We start from the raw sequence: 23,034 nt of genomic DNA on the forward strand, positions 1-23,034 counted from the left end.
AAAAATTCTTGCGGCATATTTGTTGAAAATTGCTGCCATAAACCATAGCTCAAGCTAATAGATTAGCTGCTTAAAATAAGTCCTATCTATAAAAATATGGGCTAGAAATCGGAGAGGTATTCAGAAAATTAAAGATGCAATGTTTCCTCAGACAGAACTGATTATACTGTAACCAACTGTGTTAAAAGTTAGTAATTTCAAATAAAAGGCATCTAAAACTTTTGTTGAAAAGATTAGCTAAGTAAAAGTAATATAAGAAACATTTTCTCAAACAAATGCATACAAACTTTCATATTAAAGTAGCTTACTGATAAAATGATTTAGGACACAAAGCTATTTCCATAGTAGTTACTATGTTATTATAGTCAAGAAATATTAAATCACATCAGAGTATATGTACCACTAGAGTAAAATTTTGCTTTTTTTAAAGTTAATTTTGAGGAGGGGGGGGAGAAGGCAGAGGGGGAATGGAGAGAGAGAGGGAGGGAGGGAGATTCCTTGCTCCACTTATTTATGCATTCATTGGTTGTTTCTTGTATTTGTATGTGCCCTACTGGGATCTAATCTGCAACCTTGGTATATTGGGACCATGTTCTAATCCAGCGGTCACCAACCTTTCAGACCTCACGGGCCACCAGTGGTCCGCCGCTGCTCTCATCAACTGGTCTACCCAGCCAGGACTGCTCTATTTTTCTTTATTGCTTTCCTCTCCCCGAACTAGTTCACTCAATCAACAAGTATTTACTATCTATTGTGATGCAAAGTGCTGTACTGAGTTAAGAGTGACTATAGGAAAAAATAAATTAAGAAGAAGTTCCCTGCTATGACGTCCTATAGCAGTGATGGCGAACCTATGACACGTGTGTCAGAGGTGACACGCGAACTCATTTTTTTGGTTGATTTTTCTTTGTTAAATGGCATTTAAATATATAAAATAAATATCAAAATATAAGTCTTTGTTTTACTATGGTTGCAAATATCAAAAAATTTCTATATGTGACACGGCACCAGAGTTAAGTTAGGGTTTTTCAAAATGCTGACACGCTGAGCTCAAAAGGTTCGCCATCACTGTCCTATAGGGTAGGTGGGAAGAAAAGATACTTATAAAGAAATACCAACTAATAAATGTGTCAACCTTTAAATGCAATCGTGCGATCTAATTAATATGACCTAAAGAAGTTTAGATAGGAGATAGATCCTTAACCTAGCTTACTTAATTAGTCCCCAAAGTATTCTGTATAGTAGGATCACAAATGGGAAATTAAAAAAAAAATTTGATCGTTAATCAGATATATAACAAGTTATACATAGTATAGTCTATTTTGTATGAAAAGGGAGTTAGGCATCAGAGATGGACAAAGCTTTAGATATGTCTTCATTACTATTCCACAACAATTTTTAAAAAAATCCTCACCCTGCAGAGCTGCCTCAAACAGATTGTCAAACTGCAGCAGGAAGGCCGGGGAGGGTTGGGGGGCAGGAGGGAGGGGGGTAAGAGATCAACCGAAGGACTTGTATGCATGCATGTAAGCATAACCAATGGACATAAGACACTGGGGGGTAGGGGAGGCCAGGGGATTGTCAAGGGCGGGGGAAAAAAAAAGGGACACATATGTAATACCCTTTGTAATACTTTAAGCAATAAAAATAAATAAATAAATAAAAATTAAAAAAAAAAACAAAAACAAAAAAATCCTCACCTGAGGATGTTTACTGATTTGAGAGAGAGAGAGAGGTGATGGGGGGGGGGGGGAGAGAGAGAGAGAGAGAGAGAGAGAGAGAGAGAGAGAGAGATATCTATCTACTTCAACCAGTTGCCTCCCTTATGTGCCACGGGGGTGTGGGGGGGGGGGGCCTTGAACCCAAAACCTAGATATGGTCCCTGACCAGGAATTGAACCCATGACCTTTTGGTTTATAGACCGATGCTTCAACCAACTGAGCCTCATGGGCCAGGTCTTCCACAATTCTAATCATCATTAAAACGTGTATTAGACAATGAGGGGAAAACAGTTCTTACACAGATAGCAATTTTATTTTCAGGTGATTAAAAAGCCTGGGGCTATGATAATGCTCACTAAAATTTTAATATTACCTGTATTTTTGAAGTACACATTAGTTATCTTACTGAATTACCAACAAAATCAAATGTCTTTCTTTGCACATGTTAAATTCACTGCAAGTGTTCTATTTTTAAATGGAAAATAATAATTTTAATTCTAAATGTACAATCTTCAAAATCAAATGAAAATATGAAGTATTCATGAATTTCCAGCTGTTTGAAAACCTTGGGAAAGATGAAAAATAGTTCATTAGATACAAAGGCAGGAAGGAAAATTTTACCCCCCAAAAATCTGTTTAGTTCTATGTGTGTAAGGAGTGTATCAATTAAAAAAAAAATTGACTTGGATTCTGGTGTTAACATGGTCCACTCCTCAAATCTAGTGTTATGCTTGTCCAGAGCTAAGGGTTATAATGTGGTAAAAAGCTGGGTCAGTGGTTAACTTTAAGTGAACAATAAACCAAACAGAGAACATACTTTTCGTGGCTATTTTAAAATTAAAGAGAAATGAGGATAATGAGTATCTTTTCTGTTTCAAAAATATTTTAAGTCATAAAATCTTACTAATTCAGAATAAAGTATATGCTAAATTAGTAGAAAGAAGAAAGTGTACTTTTTTAAATTAAAAAATTACTTTTGGTTGGTAGTCCATGGCTAACAAGGTATTGCTAATTATAGGTATTCAACTTGCTTTTATGAATAATTATTTATATACACAAAAAGGAATGCTGATAAAATTGCCCATTTTGGGGGGCTATGTCTACTTATTGCTCTGTATTGTTGAGACCATTAGTTCACTCAGGAACCTCATATTTTTTCCTAGAAAACTCAGGATACAATGTATTCTCAGATGTATCCCCAACCAAAGAGCAATCCAATTATTCAAATTAATGGTCAGTGTTTCCCAATTTTTTAAACTTAAGCTGACTGATTCTCATTCCTGGTTCCATTACTGGTTGAGTATCTAATATAATGTGCTTAAAAAATTACATTCATTGTTGTTTCTCTCTTACTTCAAACTTAGCATATTATATTGATTCTTGTTACCTAGCATTTTCTTTACTTTAAGGTGCTTGTGCTTGAAACAAGCTGAAGTTCCTCATTCAGAATTTTCTAGAGCATTGTTTAGTATTATTGCAACTCTTTAGACAAAAAGAGCAACTAGTTCCATGACACAAACAAAACATCCTTTGTAACTGACTCACTTTCCTTTTGTTGGGTGAATGCAAAATGGTAAGAAATGTATGGCTTAGCATTTAATATTGTGTTTAATGGCATAGACACAGTACTGAATTATCATTCTCAGGGTTGACTTACTGGTTGGTGGAGGATGGTAATGTGATTGAAAGTACCTTCTCTACTAATTATTTTTCCTTTCAAAAATTACTGAAATACTTCCACAAGAGATTTATTTCTTACAATGACTTTGAGTTACCAAGAGGCAAGCATTAATATAATAAGGACAAAGTCATAGTTACAGCATAAAGAAATCTGTTTAGGGATGAGATACAGGACAAGGGCCCAGAGCTTTGGGTCGGTGGTTAGTGGCACAAAGGGAAAAGGGAATGTACAAAAGAGAAACCTTGTCTGTTTATGTTGCTTAGGACCAATCCAAGTTCTTTCCTCTAGTTGCTCTGAAGTCGCTAGTTTAAAAATGAAATTCATGCTGGTCATAAATCTGCTCTACCCAACCCTTCCAAGTCCTATTAGTTTAAAAGTAACCACTGAGCTGAATGTTTTGTGAAGATGGCAGTATTTCACTATTCCAAGTCTCACCTTGGGAAGTGTTCCTTTCCTTAAGTAAAAAGTTATGCAAATCTCCCTGGGTAAACACATTCTAATAGGTAGATATCCATATTATAGAATTTTCCCTTTTATGTAAATACTAGAGGCCTGGTGCACAAAATTCGTGCACTGGGTGGTGGTGGGGGTGTCCCTCAGCCTGGCCTGTGCCCTCAGTCCGGGAGCCAGGGGCCCTTGGGGGATGTCCAACTGATGGCTTAGGCCCGCTCCCTGGCAGTCGGACATCCTTAGTGCTGCCACAGAGGTGGGAGAGGTTCATAGCCATGAACCTGGCTTCTGGCTCAGCAGCACTCCCCCTGTGGGAGCACACTGACCACCAGGGGGCAGCTCCTGCGTTGAGTGTCTGCCCCCTGGTGGTCAGTGCACGTCATAGCGACCAGTCATTCTGCTGTTTGGTCTATTTGCATATTAGCCTTTTATTATATAGGATATTTTTATTGATTTCAGAGAGGAAGGGAGAGGGAGAGAAAGATAGAAACATCAATGATGAGAGAAAATCATTAACTGGCTGTCTTCTGCACACACCATATTGAGGATCAAGCCTGCAACCTGGGCATGTGCCCTGACTGGGAATCGAACTATAACCTCCTGGTCCATAGGACAATGATCAAACACTGAGCAACACTGGCTGGGCTATCCTAAAACTTTTATGCTTGCCAACATTTTATGGCAATTTAAGAAAGGAAGAGAAACTGAAAAAAATAAAAATCAGGAATTTATCGTAAAACTATCCAAAATGTTAATGATTTTACAAATTGGTAATATTAAGATATTTGAAGATGGTCAAAAGGCTGCTGGTATCTACTACTCAATACACTAAGACAAATAAGGAAAGTTAATTTGCAACCATGCATTAGTCAAAACCAAGATTAAATGTAAATTAATCGAGCCCTTCAAATATAAACAAGCAAAGCTACTTTTAGATATGAAATATATTTTCTTGAGGCCTGGATTTAAGAACAGCATATCAAAAGAACAGTTTAATGCTACACTTTCAAATGACTAGAAACTTTATCATCTTTTTATTTTTTTTAAAATATATTTTATTGATTTTTCACAGAGAGGAAGGGAGAGGAATAGAGAGTCAGAAACATCGATGAGAGAGAAACATCGATCAGCTGCCTCCTGCACACCCCCTACTGGGGATGTGCCCACAACCAAGATACATGCCCTTGACCGAAATCGAACCTGGGACCCTTCAGTCTGCAGGCCGATGCTCTATCCACTGAGCCAAACCGGTCAGGGCTTTATCATCTTTTTATATAAAGAATGCAATATTTGCCTGTAAACTTCTTTTTAAAAAATATATATATTTTATTGATTTTTCACAGAGAGGAAGGGAGAGGGATAGAGAGTTAGAAACATCGACAAGAGAGAAACATCGATCAGCTGCCTTCCGCACACCCCCCACTGTGGATTTGCCCGCAACCAAGGCACACGCCCCTGACCGGATCGAACCTGGGACCCTTGAGTCCGCAGGCCGACGCTCCATCCACTGAGCCAAACCGGTTAGGGCTGCCTGTAAACTTCTTGAAGGTAAGGATTATTGTCTTGTAAAACTTTGCAACTTTTAAACACTTCAACACTTAATAAAGTGATTTGCATATATCCTAAATAATTATGTATGAAATGAGTAATCTTTGGTTGTTCACTTGCCATGTTCAACACAATCTATTTTTCCTTTCTCTGTCCTGATTCTATTCTTTGAGAATAACTTTTCAACTAAGAAAACATATCCTTATTTTACTTAATAGTTACAAGACGCGTCTCTGCTTTAAAATGAAGTATTTAGTTTTAGTTCTTCTAATACTTAGGACACACATTTCAATTTGTATTCCTTTAAGTCCTTTATGTATGATACAAAAATAAGAATTAGAATATTTATGACTCAGAAATTATGACTTAAAAAACATTAACTGGGTTATAAACAACATAAAAGAAAGAAAATTCTTTGCCACTAGATCTCAAGTTGTTTTTTAAAGAACTAAGCAACCTGTGACACCAATAAATATTACTTCCGAGTGTATCATATTTCTTTTTCGGATTAAATCTTTTATTTGCTGGATTTGCCTGCTGTGAAACAGAAAATTCAGTACTTATAATTTGTCTAGCTCAGTGATACTCTGCCAGGTACAAATATGGTCCTGTGTCAGTCTTGGTACTCTTAAACACACATGCTCTCAAGACCAAGGCAACTTAGAATAAGCAGAAGGCAACAGTGTTAAAGACACTTAGATTAAAAGAAACCACATATAGGAGGATTCAATCCTTTTGTATGTATACAGCAAATATAAAAATACAGCTTTCTAAAAACACCCTACATCCTTTGCTTTAGGCAGATGAAGGAATTTCTATCAATACTTATTGAATTGAAGTGAACCTGCTTAAAATTATCTAACCGGAACTGAGAAAATTATATAATGAATATAACTGGTACAAATGAATACTTAAAATTGCCATAGCTTTTTGGTTATTTATAAAAATGCTGTTAAAACACCTGTTTCATTATACATTTATATATCTATGCCTACAATTTTGAAACGAAAGAAATTTGTTAAAAACAAACAAAAAACTTTGTGACTTTTATGACTAGAGGATCACACTTAGCAGAGAAGGAAAACTTCAAACAAAATCCTTTAGTAACAAATAATTATATATTTGAAGAGTTCGATTAAAAAACATTGATTCTACTGTAGCTTAGCTGTTGCTTAAGCCTTGACATTTTTCAAGGCAAGAAATAAATGGTACTATGTTGAGAATACTAAAAAAAACATAAGACAGGAAAAATTACACAGACCATTTTTTTCCAATGGTAGGGGAAAGGCAAAAATAAAAAAAATCTTATTATCTATGATGTTATAACTTTTTAACACTTGTGATTTAACATTGTACGCCATAAGCATCTGTAGACGCAAGCGGTGGACCTTCCCCAAACTTCACGCGCGTCTATAAAAAACAACACTGTTTTCCCTAAGTGGCAGCCCTGACCAACTTTAAAATCATTTTTCGTGAGAATTTTTAGCTGAAAATATCCAAGAACACCCAAATTGTAATATATTTATTTTTATAATATTCATTGCAGATTGATTTTTTAAGTTAAATTCAAAATGTCGTGGCACGTGGGAGTGGTTTCCATTTTGGATGTGTGGCAGTTAACTTTAAGTCCCCTGAGAAGTGTGTATTTTATTATTATTATAATATTTAAATGCTTTTTTATGCTAATGTATGATAGTGTCAGAAAATTCTAGAGCTGATTATGAAATTATTTAAGTTACATTAAGTTTTATTCTGGATCAATGCATTTGAGTATTGATGATACAAAAACATGTAACAAATATATATTTTCTGGAAAAGAGTTAAGCCAGACAGATCTAAAGTGGATTGAACTGTATAGAAGAAAAGCTGCAAGTATGTTCAAGTTGTGAAGGAATATGTTAAAATCATTTTTTTGGTTTGGTATATACATTGGTAAAGTAGAAACTCATTCTATGGTCAAATCTAATTACAAATGCCTATACTGACAGGCTTTTTAACTCTCTTTTTGGCAAAAATTATTTTGAGCTATTTTTGGGATAGGAATTCCTGTTCAGTTATTTGAACAATGTCTTGGAGTTGGCTGAAAAAAAGATCTGACCTATATTCATCAACTTCTTACTTATTATCTTTAGATTTCTGACAATCTTGCCACCTCAAAATCACATTAGGTATTTATCCATTTCAGCTTCAAAAGCTCATTAAACTTCAGAGACTTATGAACTTTATATAATGGGATGCCATTTTCCCTACCTAAATTCATTTAGGAGAATATTAACCAATTAATTTGGAGACATGATATCCCAACTTCCAATCATTCAAACAAATTCACTTTCCCATTACAACCTTTAAACACATAAATATGTCTAGGTCAGTTTGAAAATAAGAGTTTAGTAACTAAAAGACTGAACATTATTGAGACCAAATTTCAAGCTAAAATGATTTAAAATCACTTTAAATAAGTTTAACATAATTTTGCATACTAAAATACACCATCCAGGAAATAGTTTGGAAATCTATACCTATAAGAGAAAGAAAGGATAAGTCAAATCACATCTATGTGGTTTCTGGATACCATGAATCATTTGCAATGCATTTGTTATAAGGCTGTTTATAAATTATACATACTCCCATAAAGAGAAGCTATCCACAGAGGAAAACAAATCAAAATTACACTTTTGATTCTCTAGATATTATACATTATTTACAATGTACATGTCATAAAAACGTTAAAATATTCTGAGCACAATGTCTCTTAAAATAAAAAAAACTTTCCAATCTCAATTAGAAAGGTTAAGTTATCAGATAAAAATAATAACTTTTCATAGAAAGCCTCTTTAAATATCATTTTACACCAAAAAAGCTTTCAGTGGTACTCTTGAGGAGCAATGCCTATTTTTAAGGACAATTAATACTTAAAAATAAACATTTTCTTCAACCAAAGCAGACAGCATTGTGCAATGATGATATGGTTGCAGCTTATAATCACTTTGCCCATAGGGATCCCTATGCATTCTGCTTCCATATTCACCATAGCAGGCCCACACACTCAGAATATACCTCAATAGTTTTATAGGTAACAGAACATTTTGGTTAAAATGTCAACCACAATAATTAGGTTGTTTCTTAGGCTGGAAAGAAATGTGGTAGATTAAGATAAAATTGTGGTTCTCAGTGGGATTATGAAAATAAACCTTCAAAATTTACCATGTAAGTTTACTGAGTAAATGATGAAATTTAAGGAGAAAAAACCAGCAGGATATACCTCCAATAAAGTGACAGCTTACCTGATATGCCATTCTTGCTGGTGTTCAATAAAGCTACAGATGCTGCAGAAACCCTTTTATTGTTCACAGTCTGCCCTGATTTTCTTGAGGTACATTCTTCACTATCACTGTCCTGTACATTTAGTAGCCTTGGCTGGAAACACTGTAGTCGACATGATCTGATATTGCTTAATATTTCAGAAAGGGACAGTCTATTTTCAAAATGTTTACTGGAAGCATTGGTCCGAGAGAAATTAGAAGAAAAGTCTATAGTTTGGGAAGAGCTTGAAAAACCATTCAGCATTTCAGGGTCTATCTGTTTCAGGACTGGGTCATATTCTGTGGATATTCGGTCCATTATGACCCTGAAAAACAATATAAAACCAAATATTATCTGGAAGAACTTAACATCTAATCTAATAAAAGAGAAACATGCAAATTGACCGCTGCCTCTGCTATGCCCCAAGCCACGCCCACCAGCCAATCACAGCAACTATATGCAAATTAACCCAACCAAGATGGCGGCCAGCAGCCACAGAGCTGGAGCAAGCAGGAGGCTTGGTTGCCCCGGCGATGGAGGAAGCCAAGCTTCCCGCCTGCCCTGGCCGGCTGTGGCTTCTGCTCAAAGCAACAAAGTTTCAATTATAGAAGATAACTAAATCCCAAATACCTGCTTCCAGCCAGCCTCCACTGGGAGCTTGGGTGGCTGGGGGCCATGGCCAGCCTGCAAACAGCCATCAGCCCCTCACCCAGACTGGCCAGGCACCCCAGCAGGACCCTACACCCTGAAGGGGGTGTGGCCAGCCTGCAAACAGCCCTCAGCCCCTCACCCAGGCTGGCCAGGCACCCCAGCAGGGACCCCCACCCTGAAGGGGCTGTGGCCAGACTGAAAACGGCCCTCAGCCGCTCACCCAGGCTGGCAAGGCACTCCAGCAGGGACCCCCACCCTGAAGGGGGTGTGGCCAGCCTGCAAACAGCCATCAGCCCCTCACCCAGGCTGGCCAGGCAGCCCAGCAGGACCCCCCTCCCTGAAGGGGGTGTGGCCAGCCTGAAAACGGCCCTCAGCCACTCACCCAAGCTAGCCAGGCATCCCAGCGGGACCCCCACCCTGATCCGGGACACCCTTCAGGGCAAACCAGCCGGCCCCCACCCATGCACCAGGCCTCTATCCTATATAATAAACGGGTAATACGCAAATTGACCCTAACAGCAGAACAACTGGGAATGACTGGTCACTATGACACACACTGACCAACAGGGGGCAGACGCTCAATGCAGGAGCTGCCCCCTGGTGGTCAGTGCGCTCCCACACGGGGAGTTCTGCTCAGCCACAAGCCAGGCTGACGGCTGCCAGCACAGCGGTGGTGGTGGGAGCCTCTCCCGTCTCCTCAGCAGCACTAAGGATGTCCGACTGCAGCTTAGGCCTGCTCCCCGCTGGCAAGTGGACATCCTCCGAGGGCTCCTGGGCTGCCAGAGGGATGTCTGACTGCCAACTTAGGCCCAATTCCCCAGGGAGTGGGCCTAAGCCAGCAGGTGGTCATCCCCCAAGAGGTCCCAGACTGCGAGAGGGCACAGGCCGGGGTGAGGGACCCCCCCGAGTGCACAAATTTTTGAGCACCGGGCCTCTAGTTTTCCTATAACTTTCCTTCTATCTTGTAAACTAAATCTAGGTCAAAACAAATAGTTTACCTTCCACCTCTGCCAATTCGCCTCCTCGCAAATCCTATACATCTTCTTGGGACTGTGAGTGTTGTAAGGCAATGCCTATATCTCAACTTATCCAGATCTGCCAATTCTGAATTTTCAAATGAATGGTTAACTTGGTCCAAACGAGGCTGCAAAGAAAGAAAAAAATAAATTAAAACTCATGGAATAAATCTGAAATGAAAAAAAGCTAAATCATGATAAAAATAAAGTAACTATAGCATTAAGAAATCAATTAAATTTAGATATTCAGAAATTTAAAAATTCAAACTGAATTCAGTTTATAAATATAAACACATTTAAGGTGTATTTTAAAAAGAAATATATCTTTAAAGAATAACATGGCTTTTAACATTTATGTAAAAAAGTAAAGATAGTGAAGTTAGTAATAAGCTTTCTATTGAGATAAACCAGAAGAAATTTTTTGGACCCAAAATTACACTTTTTAAGCATGCATGGGTCAAGTTGACACTTCCTCTTTACTTTTAAGAACATATAGTCCATTTCTTTACCTTCTCATCCCCTTTATTATTCTATTTTTCTGTGTCTTAGCACTTCTGCCCCTTTAATAATTTTCCTCTTCTCTAATTAGTATAATTTGTAAACAACTCCCTACACTTCTACATTAAACACACACACCCTGAAAAAGCTGTATGACAAAAGGTGTCCACAAGCCATATATGAAAGGCATGCTCATAACTATATAGCTATACATTATCTGAAAACCCAAACATTTGGGAGTGAGGGCCATTCTTTGATATAATGCTACACCAAAACTTGACTTAATAGCACAGAGTAATTTCTAAGTGTGTCAAAAAGTTATACATATAATGACCAGATAAAATACTGCCATAGAAAAGTTTAAAAATGGTCCTATATGTTTGATACTTACTGGATATGTATGCACAAAATGGGCATACATACTTGGCAGTCATCAAAGGTTCAATTGGATATTCTGGGCTTACCTAACTATAGCAATGACACTGAGTAATTTTCGTTAACTGCTGAGCTATAGCTACACTTAAAAGTCTAAAGTGAGACTAGATTTCTAAAATATGAGTCATCAATTTCCAAGTGAAGAATTCTGATATCCTTTGAAAGAACTCAGTACCTTTAAGCATCTTTTGCTGGTATCTGCACAGGGGGTATTAAATAAAAAATGCTGAAGGATTTCCAATTTCTAGATCAAGACTAAGTCACCTTGATAAGAGTTACCTGTTAATTCCAGTTCACAAAAACATCACATCACAAAAAATAAAGTTCTTACAGCATAATACTGGCATCCTGCTCGCCTCCTGAAAGCACAGGGACCATCAGGATCATTTTCTTCTTCAGGTTCTGATACTGGGGACGGTACCTGAAAAATGAAGAATGAGGCATTCTACTTAGGAGTTATCAAAAGTCAATAGATAAATCTTTGTAATGATCTAAAATTAGAATCTGATCATAAACAATAAATCACTCCTATGTTAACTTGCAAATTTTTGAACCTTACAAATTCCTCTCTTCCTATTTTGAGAAGAAAAATGTTTTCCCCACATTTATTACCAAACTGTGGTAATTACCACTGAGCAGGGTCATCCAGGGGAGAAAGGCATTTGTTTGAGGTTACAATATATCTCCACCAGCCCTGTGGAGGATACAGAAATAGAAAGCTAGGGCAGATTCTTCTTCCTGCAGAACCAAGCCCCAAACCTGAAACTTGAAAGGAAATCCCAAATGTGAGTTTTATACTTTGTTTCCTTTGCCAATCATCTACATCTTCTAAAATGCACACAGAAAGTATCACAGTCTTAGAAATTCTTTGCATAAAGCATACCACCCCTTACTTCCAACCATCATTCCCCAGGTGTGGACTTCAGGATTTAGTCTGAGCTATAGGAAGAGATAGCCACTTTAGAAAAACCAGAAGCACGGTCAAGACGACACAGGAGTTTTATTTCTGCTCTGCTGTGAACCAGTGGGTAAGTCTGGTTAAAATGTTTGTTCTCTTAAGTCTTCCTTTTTTCCTTGTTTATTGGACAAAGAAAAAGCATGATTATTTTATTGATTTTTTTTTTTTTTAAATATATTTTATTGATTTTTTACAGAGAGGAAGGGAGAGGGATAGAGAGTTAGAAACATCGATGAGAGAGAAACATCGACCAGCTGCCTCCTGCACACCTCCCACTGGGGATGTGCCCGCAACCAAGGTACATGCCCTTGACCGGAATCGAACCTGGGACCCTTCAGTCCGCAGGCCGACGCTCTATCCACTGAGCCAAACCGGTTTGGCGATTTTTTTTTTTTTTACAAATAAAATCTTGATTTTGTAAGAGCTACATTCTAAATAGTTGCCTCACTGAATGATGTCCAACTGTAGGTAAATACTTACTTTAGCAATATGGGGATACCATTATAAAAATGTTTGAGGGTTGTCAAAAGACCTTGTACAAGGACTCAGAGGAACCTCAAAGTTTCAAAATACAATTTTCATGTGGTTATGGGAGCTGCGGACTATGTAAATAAACATGAGAATTTGAACAGATATGAAGATACCTTAATGTTTGAGGAATATATGACTAGTGTGTTAAGTGTGCCCTATTATCAGGATGGACAGACTGATGCTAGCAATAAGGGAAAAGTTTCTATAGGTCATAGTATCCCATAGTATCATTTTATTTATTTATTTATTTATTTATTTATTTATTTATTTATTTATTTTATTTCAGAGAGGAAGGGAGGAGAGAGATAGAAATATCAATGATGAGAGAGAATCATTGATCGGCTGCCTCCTGCATGTCCCCCACTGGGGATTAAGCCCACAACCCAGGCATGTGCCCTTGACCAGAATCGAACCTGGTACCCCTCAGTCCACAGGCCAACGCTCTATCCACCGAGCCAAGCCAGCCAGGGCCCATAGTATCATTCTTAAAGGGACTGTATAGCAAAACATTATAGGTTCTCACAAGTACCATCAGTATAAGGCCAATATATATCTATATCTGTCATATTCTGATTTAAAATTCTTCAATAATTTCCCAATATGTATAAGATAGACAGAGACCATTTGCTATCTGGGTAGCACTCCAGGCACCATTCTGTTCATTCTTTTTTCCCTTTTGTGTTTTATGCTCCAGCAATGCCAAATTGAAAACAGTGCTCTCTAATATGCTGTTTTCTCTACCTACAGCCCTTCCCTACATTTTCTATCTGGAAACCTACTATTTGTTAAGACATTACTTCCCTCATTCTTTCAAAATGGTCATTTAATTAATGTTTCATGGCTATTCAAAGCCCTGCCTAAGTCTAACTGGATGATCCTCTGACGAAAGTAATAAATTATTTCATTAAGTGCTTTTCAAGAGTATACTAAATTAAACACATCTTAGTGCATTGGGTACAATATGTATAATGCTAATATATCATCTGGGGTAAAAAACTAAATCAGTGACAAAAGAGTAGAAAATATAATCTAGCCAAAGTAAATATCTTATATAGTAAAAGACTAATATGCAAACTGACCAAACGGCAGAATGACCAGCAGAACAACTGCTCGCTATGATGTGCACTGACCACCAGTGGGCAGACGCTCAATGCAGGAGCTGCCCCTAGCCCACAGGCCCCAGGCCAGCCAAGGCGGGTGCCAGCAGGGGCCCCGCGATTGCCCCACCAGTTGCCCTGCAGAGGGAGGCAACTGGCAGAGCAGCAGGGGGCAGGGCCGGTGAGCAGGTGGTGCCAGGCTAGCCAAGGCGGGTGCCGGGGGGGGCCCCCTGATTGCCTCGCAGAGGGAGGTGACCAGCTGTGGCAGTGTGGGGTAGAGCCAGCGAGTGGGCAGCACCAGGCTGGCCAAGGCAGGTGCCAGTGGGGGCCCCCCCATCGCCCCACTGGTCACCCCACAGATGGGCCCTGATCGCCGGCCAGGCCTAGGGACCCTACCCGTGCACACATTTCATGCACCCGGCCTCTAGTTTTATATAAACTCTAGATTCTTAAATAGTTACAATAAAGGGTTTTATAAACAGTCTTGCTTCCAAATATATCTGTGACGGTGTTTTTTTATTTGTTTTGTATTTAAATTTCTTTTAAAGCAAGTAAGTCACAATGTTAAAATATGGGAAAGCTTGTTTGTTACTGTATTCTCTTTAGGTTGCCCATACCATATAGAAAAGAAAAAAAAAAGAGGATATTGCTAGACCAGGTGCTAAACAACTTTTTAAAAATTGAACTTCTACTATATAAAATAAAGGTCTTTTTTTAAATCCTCACCTGAGGATATTTTTTCCATTGATTTCTAGAGAGTGGAAGGGGGCCCTGGCTGGTTTGCCTCAGTGGATAGAGTGTCGGGCCTGGGGACTGAAGGGTCCCTGGTTTGATTCCCATCAAGGGCACATGCCTGGGTTATGGGCTTGGAGGCAGCTGATCAATGATTCTCATCATTGATGTTTCAATCTCTCTCTCTTCCTTGCTCTATGAAATAAAAAAAAATAATAATATTAAAATGCTTTAGAGAGTGGAAGGGAGAGAGAGAGCGGGAAACATAGATTGGTTGCTACCAGGGCTGGGGAACCTGCAACCAAGGCATGTGCTCTTGACTGGAAATGGAACCCGCGACCCTTTGGTCTAAGGGTCGATGCTCTAACCATTGATCAAAACTGGCCAGGGCAAAGTCTTATTTTAAAAATAGCACTTATGAAAGTAAAATTGAGATTTTAATTGCAAACATTTTTTTCTATAAAACTGTTGCAGTATAAACCAGAGAATTACCTTTACAAGTTAAAACTTGAATCAGTTCTTCTAAATCATCTTTATAATCAAATTGTTACTGCTAAACAAATTAGCAAAATTAACATTAAAAGCTGTAAACCTTAATGCCGGTAAAAAGGGAATTACTGTTGGTGAATATTTATAACTAGAGGCCCAGTGCACAAAATTCATGCACTGGGGTGGTGGTGTCCCTCAGCCCAGCCTGCACCCTCTCCAATCTCGGACATCCCTCTCACAATATGGGACTGCTGGCTCCCAACCACTCGCCTGCCTGCCTGCCTGATTGCCCCTAACTGCTTCTGCCTGCCAGCCTGATCACCCCCTAACCACTCCCTTGCCATCCTGGTCGCCCCCAACTGCCCTCCCCTGCCGTCCTGGTCGCTCCCAATTGCCCTCCCCTGCAGGCCTGATCGCCCACAACTGCCAGCCATCTTGTAGCTGTGGGCGCCACCATCTTTGAGGGTGTGGGAGTCAAATTAGCATATTCCCTCCTGATTGGCTGTGAGCACCACCATCTTTGTGATGGCATGAGGGTCAATTAGCATATTCCCGCTTTATTAGATAGGACTATGTATTAAATGTCTTAATATTAATAATCTTTGGTTCAGTAATTTCATTTTTAATACTCTATTTTAAATAGAGAGAAAAGATAGAGATGCTCATTTTTTTTTAAAAATGGAAAATCACCCAAGTTCTCCATAATAAATTTTATCCTACCGATGATGGAAAATAACAAAAAATAAAAACCATTTCAATGGCTATATAAATAATGTGGAAAATATTTATGCTATACCATTAGGTGAAGAGAGCAAGAATCAAAACTCTAAGATGTCAATTATGTTTTAAAATATAGCAATATAAAAGACTAGAAGGAAATGTTTTTAAAATAGTTTTAAAACAAGCACCTGTGGAAATTCATCTTCATCTGAGCTGTGAAAGTCATATTGCTTAATGTCACTCTTATTGATCACAGGCAATGTCTCAGGAGTGGGTTGCTGAGATGTTATCAAAGCCTCTGCTTTAGGCTTCTTTGGGTACTTCTTCTTTTGACGAACCACATCAGAAGCCTCTTCTTTCAAAGACAAATGATGAGGGTGCTGTTAACATGACGATTTTCCCCCCAAAGGAAGAAATGAAAATCATTTTAGAAATCATGAAAACTATACTGCTCTTTGAAAAACATACATTTTTTACCTCAGAGGTGATTTTATTTACTGCTTTTATTATGCAAAAATTATGTAATCATAAATTTAAAAATTTCTTAATGTCTATAAGTTATGATAAAAATAATTATGGTACTTAAATTTGCTTTATTTATTGTTATTAATACTTAAACTAAGATGTTAGTGATTTAAAAAAATTGCTCTATTGCAATCCAGCATTTACAAAGTATTTACATTTAATTTTAGTTTTATCACTGTACTAATGATGAAAATTAATTACTATTTTTATTTTAAAACTTGATTATGAATTCATTAACTTATTTCTACTTATTTCCAACTTTAAAAAACTCAATTTTTTTTAGGGGAAATAGCTTATTACCTAGAAAAAAAGTCACTTTTTAGAATGTATAATTACTGCCGCAACTGAACAATAATCAAACTGTTCTCAAGTTCCACAGAGTTCTGTTGGTACTTCAGAGGCCATAAGGCAAAAGACAGGCTGATGGGGTGGGTTTCCAGCCCCCACCTCTCCTCAACAGAGCAGCTGTTTCTGTTTTAACATACTGGCACTCTTTTTAATAAAAGGGACCTATCACTTAAAAAAGTTTGAAAAGAGCCCTGACCAGTTTGGCTCAGTGGATAGAGTGTCGGCCTGGGGACTGAAGGGTCCCGGGTTCGATTCCGGTCAGGGGCATGTACCTTGGTTGTGGGCACATCCCCAGTAGGGGGTGTGCAGGAGGCAGCTGATCAACGTTTCTCTCTCATCGATGTTTCTAACTCTCTATCCCTCTCCCTTCCTCTCTGTAAAAAAAAAAATCAATAAAATATATTAAAAAAAAAAAGTTTGAAAAGGACTGTTCTGAGCACCAAAGTACAAGCAATATGAAAAGTGTAAAAATATTTAGGAAGTTATACATTTCCCCATGTAGCCCAGATTTTTGTTAAAACTACTTTAGGGTCAAAATGGTACACACAATGAAAATGTTTAAATGCCAAATTATTTAGTGAGATATAAATTGTTTCATACAATGGGTACAGTTACACCATCAAAAAGAAAATCCAACTTCTTAGAAACTACCTATATTTTAAGGTGGGATATGTGACAAAGTAAATACAGTTAACTTTGTTATATTGTAGAACAACTATGGATGCAACCATATATCTAAAAGTAGGATTTAAATAGGCTGAGTGTTTATTCTTAGTAAGAATCAATATATAATAAAGACTAATTCTGTCAGTTATTTGGGGCTGAGATTTTCAGATTTTATGCCTGCCAATTACATACCTAGGAAAAGCATTGATCTATATAAAATGGATTTAAAAAATAACTTAGAAAATGACATTTTTTGCATTGATAACATTTTGGCTGGTTATAGAGGCAAATGTGATTTAAGGGGTATCAGGTAAGTGGGCTAGATGCCTGTGATTAATAAGAAAGAACTTTCGCGTTTGAACCGACATGAGTTGAGTAAAGAAGTTGAGTTTTCCTGCTCCACATTCTTCCTTGACCTTTAAGAATGAACCCATGAAAAACGAGGATTGTGTACATTTTTTAAAAGATGAATTTTCCACAAATACCCTGTCGCTTTTAAATCTTGCTACACAGTAAATCTTTATCGTCTAATGCTTCAGTTAATACCTGTTCCTTATTTAAATCTATGCTCCTAAAATTAAAGATCTGACTAATTTTTGTATTATCTATTGAATACTTAATCAATGTACCAAGTGAATACTGAATAAATATAATTGAATACTTTAATCAATGTGCCAAGAGAATAATGAATAAATATAATTCTTTAGTCTAAGAAACTAAAGTAATAACTGTGATTACTAGGAAAAAATTCTAGTCTAGAAGTTAGAGGACATTTTCAAATCATGAAGTATAGATAGCAACTGATAATTGCTGGTTCTGGCAATGATGATGACAACAAGAATAACTTTCAATAGTCTCAATAAAGAATGCTTTAGTTTTAGATTTTGATGCCTGCCAGTAAGTTTGATGCAGGATTTGCTAAGGTTAAAGGTAATAATTAAACTTTAACCTTATTCTCTACAGAAGCAGCTTGCACAGTAGAAAGCACATCGTCCTTGGTGTAAGATCTAGATTCAAATCTTGAATCTGCCACTCATTAGCTATTTGATCTGGAAGTCACACAGAAGTAAAATCTATCTCAAAGGCTTGTTATAAGAATGAATAAGCCATATGTATGTAAAATTCCCAGCAAAGTGTTGGCAAATAGAAAGAACTAAATACATGTTAATTACTCTCTTTAACCAAACTATAATAAGATGACTGCAGAAACCAATAACTGTGAAATCATATTACCATACATGCTTCTCTCCAGAGGATATTCACCTTAGTTTTACATTCTTGGACTTTGTGATGGTTTCCATTATGAAGAGTTGCTGGAGTGGCATATAACTCTTTTTCTGATCTATTGATTTTCACTTCATTAAGGATTTCACCACCATAGTCTCCCAAATGATATCTTGAAAAGGTAACAAAATATAAAAAAGTTGCACATTTTAAAAATGAAGAAAAACCAATGATATCTCAATTAATTGGAACACAACTAATCAAACAGAGCCAACAATTAATCAAGATTCTTAAAGTTTGCATGAATAAAGAAGCTCATAATTGGGATTTAGTAACTAAAACAAATGAACAACAAAACAACAACAACCCCAAAACAAAAAATCTCTTAGGTATACATAAGACGAATTTCTTGTATATTTTATATTTTGAAGCACTGGGAAATGATAACTTCAGAAAATACATAAAATTCTGTTAGGTTTAGGGATAGTATAATTATGCAGGAAAATTACTAATAAATTAGAGAATACATTTTCAAAATGCATTAAAACAAAAAATATTTCTATTTAATCAAAAATACAATAAATAAAACATTAATTTCCCTCAAATTTTGTTTAATAGAAACTTTATTACAGAGAATTAGACAAAATGATCTCTAGGTTCTTTTGTAAATACAATTCAATAATTCTGCAAAAACAAGAACAAAAAATCAGGTGTATTAGAGGATCTATACTATACACAAAAATACCCCAAAATTTGTACTCCAAATTTTAACAATCTGCTTAAAAACAAACAAGTAGCAACCACAATTCTTCAAAAAAAAAAAAAAAGATTTTGTTAGAGTATCAATTTCAACTGTCTTAAATTTAACAACAAAATCTCTCTCTCTCTCTCTTTCATCTGGTTATATTGCCCATAAGTTGGCTAAAGCTGCCACTAGTATGTAATTGTGGCAATGTTACCTTTTTTCCACAACTTCTAAGGTTAAGTGCAATAATTCTCGTTTTGTTTTCTCTCTTCTCTTAATCATTTCCAGAATTGTTATGGCTCTACTAAACTCTCGTCTCAGTTTCAACATCTTTTCATAAGAGGCTTCATCATTCTTACGATTCTATTGAAAATAAAGACAATTTAAAATAAACAATTAATCCAGTTATCCACATTTCTAGTTTCATCCAACAAATCCATTCTATAAAGTCAAAATGTTAAATGTAAAAGTTAAAAAGTCATCCAACAACCACATAAAAAACCTATCTAACTCTGAAAATGTAAGTTTAAACAAATATCTCAATTAATATTCAGAAAAAAGTGTTACCAGCTGTTGAAAAGATGGAATGGCATAGAAGGGCTAATTCCAATGTAACCAAATTTTAAAAATCTGCCTGAAACAAAACCTAGTGTATTAGAAAATGCAGTCCATTTAAATTGTAGCAAGGTGTTTTCCAATGACAGAGAGAACAGTTCCTTCAAATCAAGGTTACCTAAAAATAGCCAAAATGGGTCTCTATCCATCCATCCAGCTCTGTAATTGGGGGCTGGAAAGTTCAATATACTACAATGTAAACATGCACAACGACAAGTAAAGCTTCACTTCAGGAACTCAGATATAAAACTAAAAGTGGAATATAATGTTTCTCAAGGAATGAGATTATCATGATTCATTGTAATGGCACCTCATTGCACAGCAGAAAAGAGATTTAGTAATAACTATGAGTTTCAGAGTATTAAGTTCTTACTATGAAGTGTAGAAACAATTTGAACAAACTTAGAGTGACAGTTGTGTTTAATAACCAGAGAAGGCTCAGCTATAATTAGCAGCATCTCTTTGTATATAAAAGTTACTGTTTCCATCCTTGACTTAATAATGCAGTATGATTATTAAAAAAACCCTGAAGAAAGCCAAATTTCATGCTGGAGGATTACAGAAGAGAAAATAAAACTTGAGAAAGATTCAAAGTTTTATTCTCTTTTTCTTTTATGCATAGTTTCTTGTATTTTAAAGTTGATCAGCACATACAAAACATAACCTAAACTAAGTCCCATTAAGGTACCACATATTAAACATTAAGAAATACTATGTTAATAAGTCATCCCTTTATCTCATCAAGAGGAAAATCTTTTTTCCCTTCAGTACTATGTGTATGACAAAAGGCAAAATCTAACGTATGATTTTAAGCAATTTTTTTGGAGGAAAGAGGGGCTAAACAGGCAGCAATAGTGCCCTCTAATTGAAAAATAATTAACATTATCAACAGCAAATATTAAAGTGTCCACTCTGTGCAGGATACTGCACATGTCCCCATCCGCAGGAAGCTTAAAGTCTTATAAGAATGAGAGACAAATAGATTCGAATCCTATATAATAAAGGCCTAATATGAAAATTGTCCCCTCGGCCGGGAGTTCGACCGCTTGCTATGATGTGCGTTGACCACCAGGGGAGGCGACACAGCGTTGGCAGCGGGCAGCAGTGGAGGTGCTGCTGGCCCTTATGGGCCCCAACGAGAGCGGGACCGTGGCGGGATGGTGGAGGAGGCAAGCAGGCAGCGCCAGGCCAAGGCGGTGCAAGCGGGGCCCAAATGCCCTGCTGATCGCCCCACAGACGGCGACAGGCAGAGGCAGCAGGGGGTGGGGCTGCTGCTAGGCTCCCAGGCGATGAGGGAGCTGGGCGGGGGCCTGATGACTCAGGTGGAGGGGGTGCAGGTGCTGCCCAGGGCCCAGAGGTCAGCTGTGACCTGCCCTTCCATGCCAGATGCTCATGCTTCCATTGCCAGCCAGGCCGAGGGACTACACCCATGCACGAATTTCATGCACCGAGCCTCTAGTAATAAATAATAATACAAGGCTACAAGTCAGCTGAACAATATCCGAAAGAGCACGAGAACCTTTTAAAATTGCTCCCTCTTCACTAGGTTCCTCTTGAATTATGTGCTTCTGCCCCGTCTTACTCATTTACTTCCTGCTCTCTGTAGGCCCAAATAACTACCCTTCCTAATTTTTCCTTTCCCCAGATTTACAAAAAAAAATTGGGGGGGGGGGATAATTTGATTTACAAAAAAAATTACATAGCATAAAGAATTCTCATATAACAGACAATAGGGTAGTGAAGGCCTGGGGTGGGTGCTGGGGGCAGGCTAGAAGGGGTCAATGGGGGATAAGGAGGGACATATATAACACTTTCAACAATAAAGATTTAATTTGAAAAATTCTCTCCAGAAATAGAGATAGAAAAAAAAAAAGAATTCTCATATATCTTCAACCAGATTTCCAAAATGTTAATATTTTATATTTGCTTTATCTTTTTTTCTATGTATATAGGGTGAGGCAAAAGTAGGCTTACAGCTGTTTGTGTGGAAATAATGCAATAATTAATAAACAAGAAAAACTGTTTCATGTACTCACAACTATAAATCTAGTTTTGCCTCACCCTCTATATATACACATACATGCACATACGTTATATGTTTATATATATGCATATTGTTATGGACTGAATGTTTGTGTCCCCTGAAAATTCCTATTTTGAAATTCTAATCTCCTAATGTGATGGTATTTGGAGGTGGAGGTGATTAGGTTATCAGTGTGGTCCTTAGGAATGGATTAATGATCTTATAAAGAAGACCCCAGAGAGCTCTCTGGGCACAGCAAGATGCCCGTCCATGAACCAGGAAACAGGCCCTCACCAGACACTGAATTTATTGGTACCTGGACCTTGGACTTCCGAGCCGCCAGAACTGTGGGAAACATATGTTTGTGTTTAAGCCACACAGCCAGTCTACGGTATTTTTATTACAGCAGCCCAAATGAACTAAGAAACATATACACATATGTTTATTAACAGTAGTATTTTAAAGATTTTTTTTGAAAAAAATGTAAGATAAAATACCCCTTTATTCCTAAACACGTTTAAAGTGTATATTCTAAAAATAATATTATCTTATATAATCACAGCAATTATAAAAATCAGGAAACTAACATGATGTATTCCTATTATCTATTTATAGATTTAATTCATATTTATCTAATTGTCCTACTAATGTTCTTAACAGCAACATATATAATTGTTATGTTTTTATATATTTACATAACTTGTTAAAAAGGGCATTAAGTGAGACAACAGTAATTTTTATTATTAAAATTCATTAAAATATAATAATATTTTTTTCTGTCTAGGATCTGATTCAGAATAAAACTGCATTTAGTGGACATGTTTCTCTAATCTGATTGTCTACAGTGATCATGACCTTTATATTTATACAGTATATATACATGTATTTAAATGTTTTTATTGATTTCAGAGAGAGGGAGAGAAATATCAATGAGAGAATCATTGATTGGCTGCCTCCTGCACATCCTCTACTGGGGATCGAGCCCACAACCCGGGCATGTGCCCTGACCAGGAATCGGAACCGTGACCTCCTGGTTCATGGGTTGATGCTCAACCTCA

At 37.2% G+C, this 23,034-nt stretch overlaps 1 protein-coding gene across 3 annotated transcripts in view; it reads right to left on the reverse strand.

Moving 5' to 3' along the window:
• The window catches only part of EPC2 (enhancer of polycomb homolog 2), a 120,664-nt gene that overhangs the window by 7,947 nt on the left and 89,683 nt on the right, over positions 1–23,034 (reverse strand). For all 3 annotated transcript variants that reach the window (XM_006086861.3, XM_014454151.2, XM_023752420.1), the window contains 6 exons: positions 19,553–19,701; positions 18,633–18,765; positions 16,019–16,210; positions 11,635–11,724; positions 10,353–10,498; positions 8,685–9,028 (listed from right to left, as the gene is read on the reverse strand). In XM_006086861.3, the coding sequence (XP_006086923.1) occupies positions 8,685–9,028; positions 10,353–10,498; positions 11,635–11,724; positions 16,019–16,210; positions 18,633–18,765; positions 19,553–19,701 (1,054 nt within the window). The remainder of the gene's footprint in view (positions 1–8,684; positions 9,029–10,352; positions 10,499–11,634; positions 11,725–16,018; positions 16,211–18,632; positions 18,766–19,552; positions 19,702–23,034) is intronic.

Source organism: Myotis lucifugus, unplaced genomic scaffold, assembly GCF_000147115.1.
Source record: "Myotis lucifugus unplaced genomic scaffold, Myoluc2.0 scaffold_32, whole genome shotgun sequence".
NCBI lineage: Eukaryota > Metazoa > Chordata > Mammalia > Chiroptera > Vespertilionidae > Myotis > Myotis lucifugus.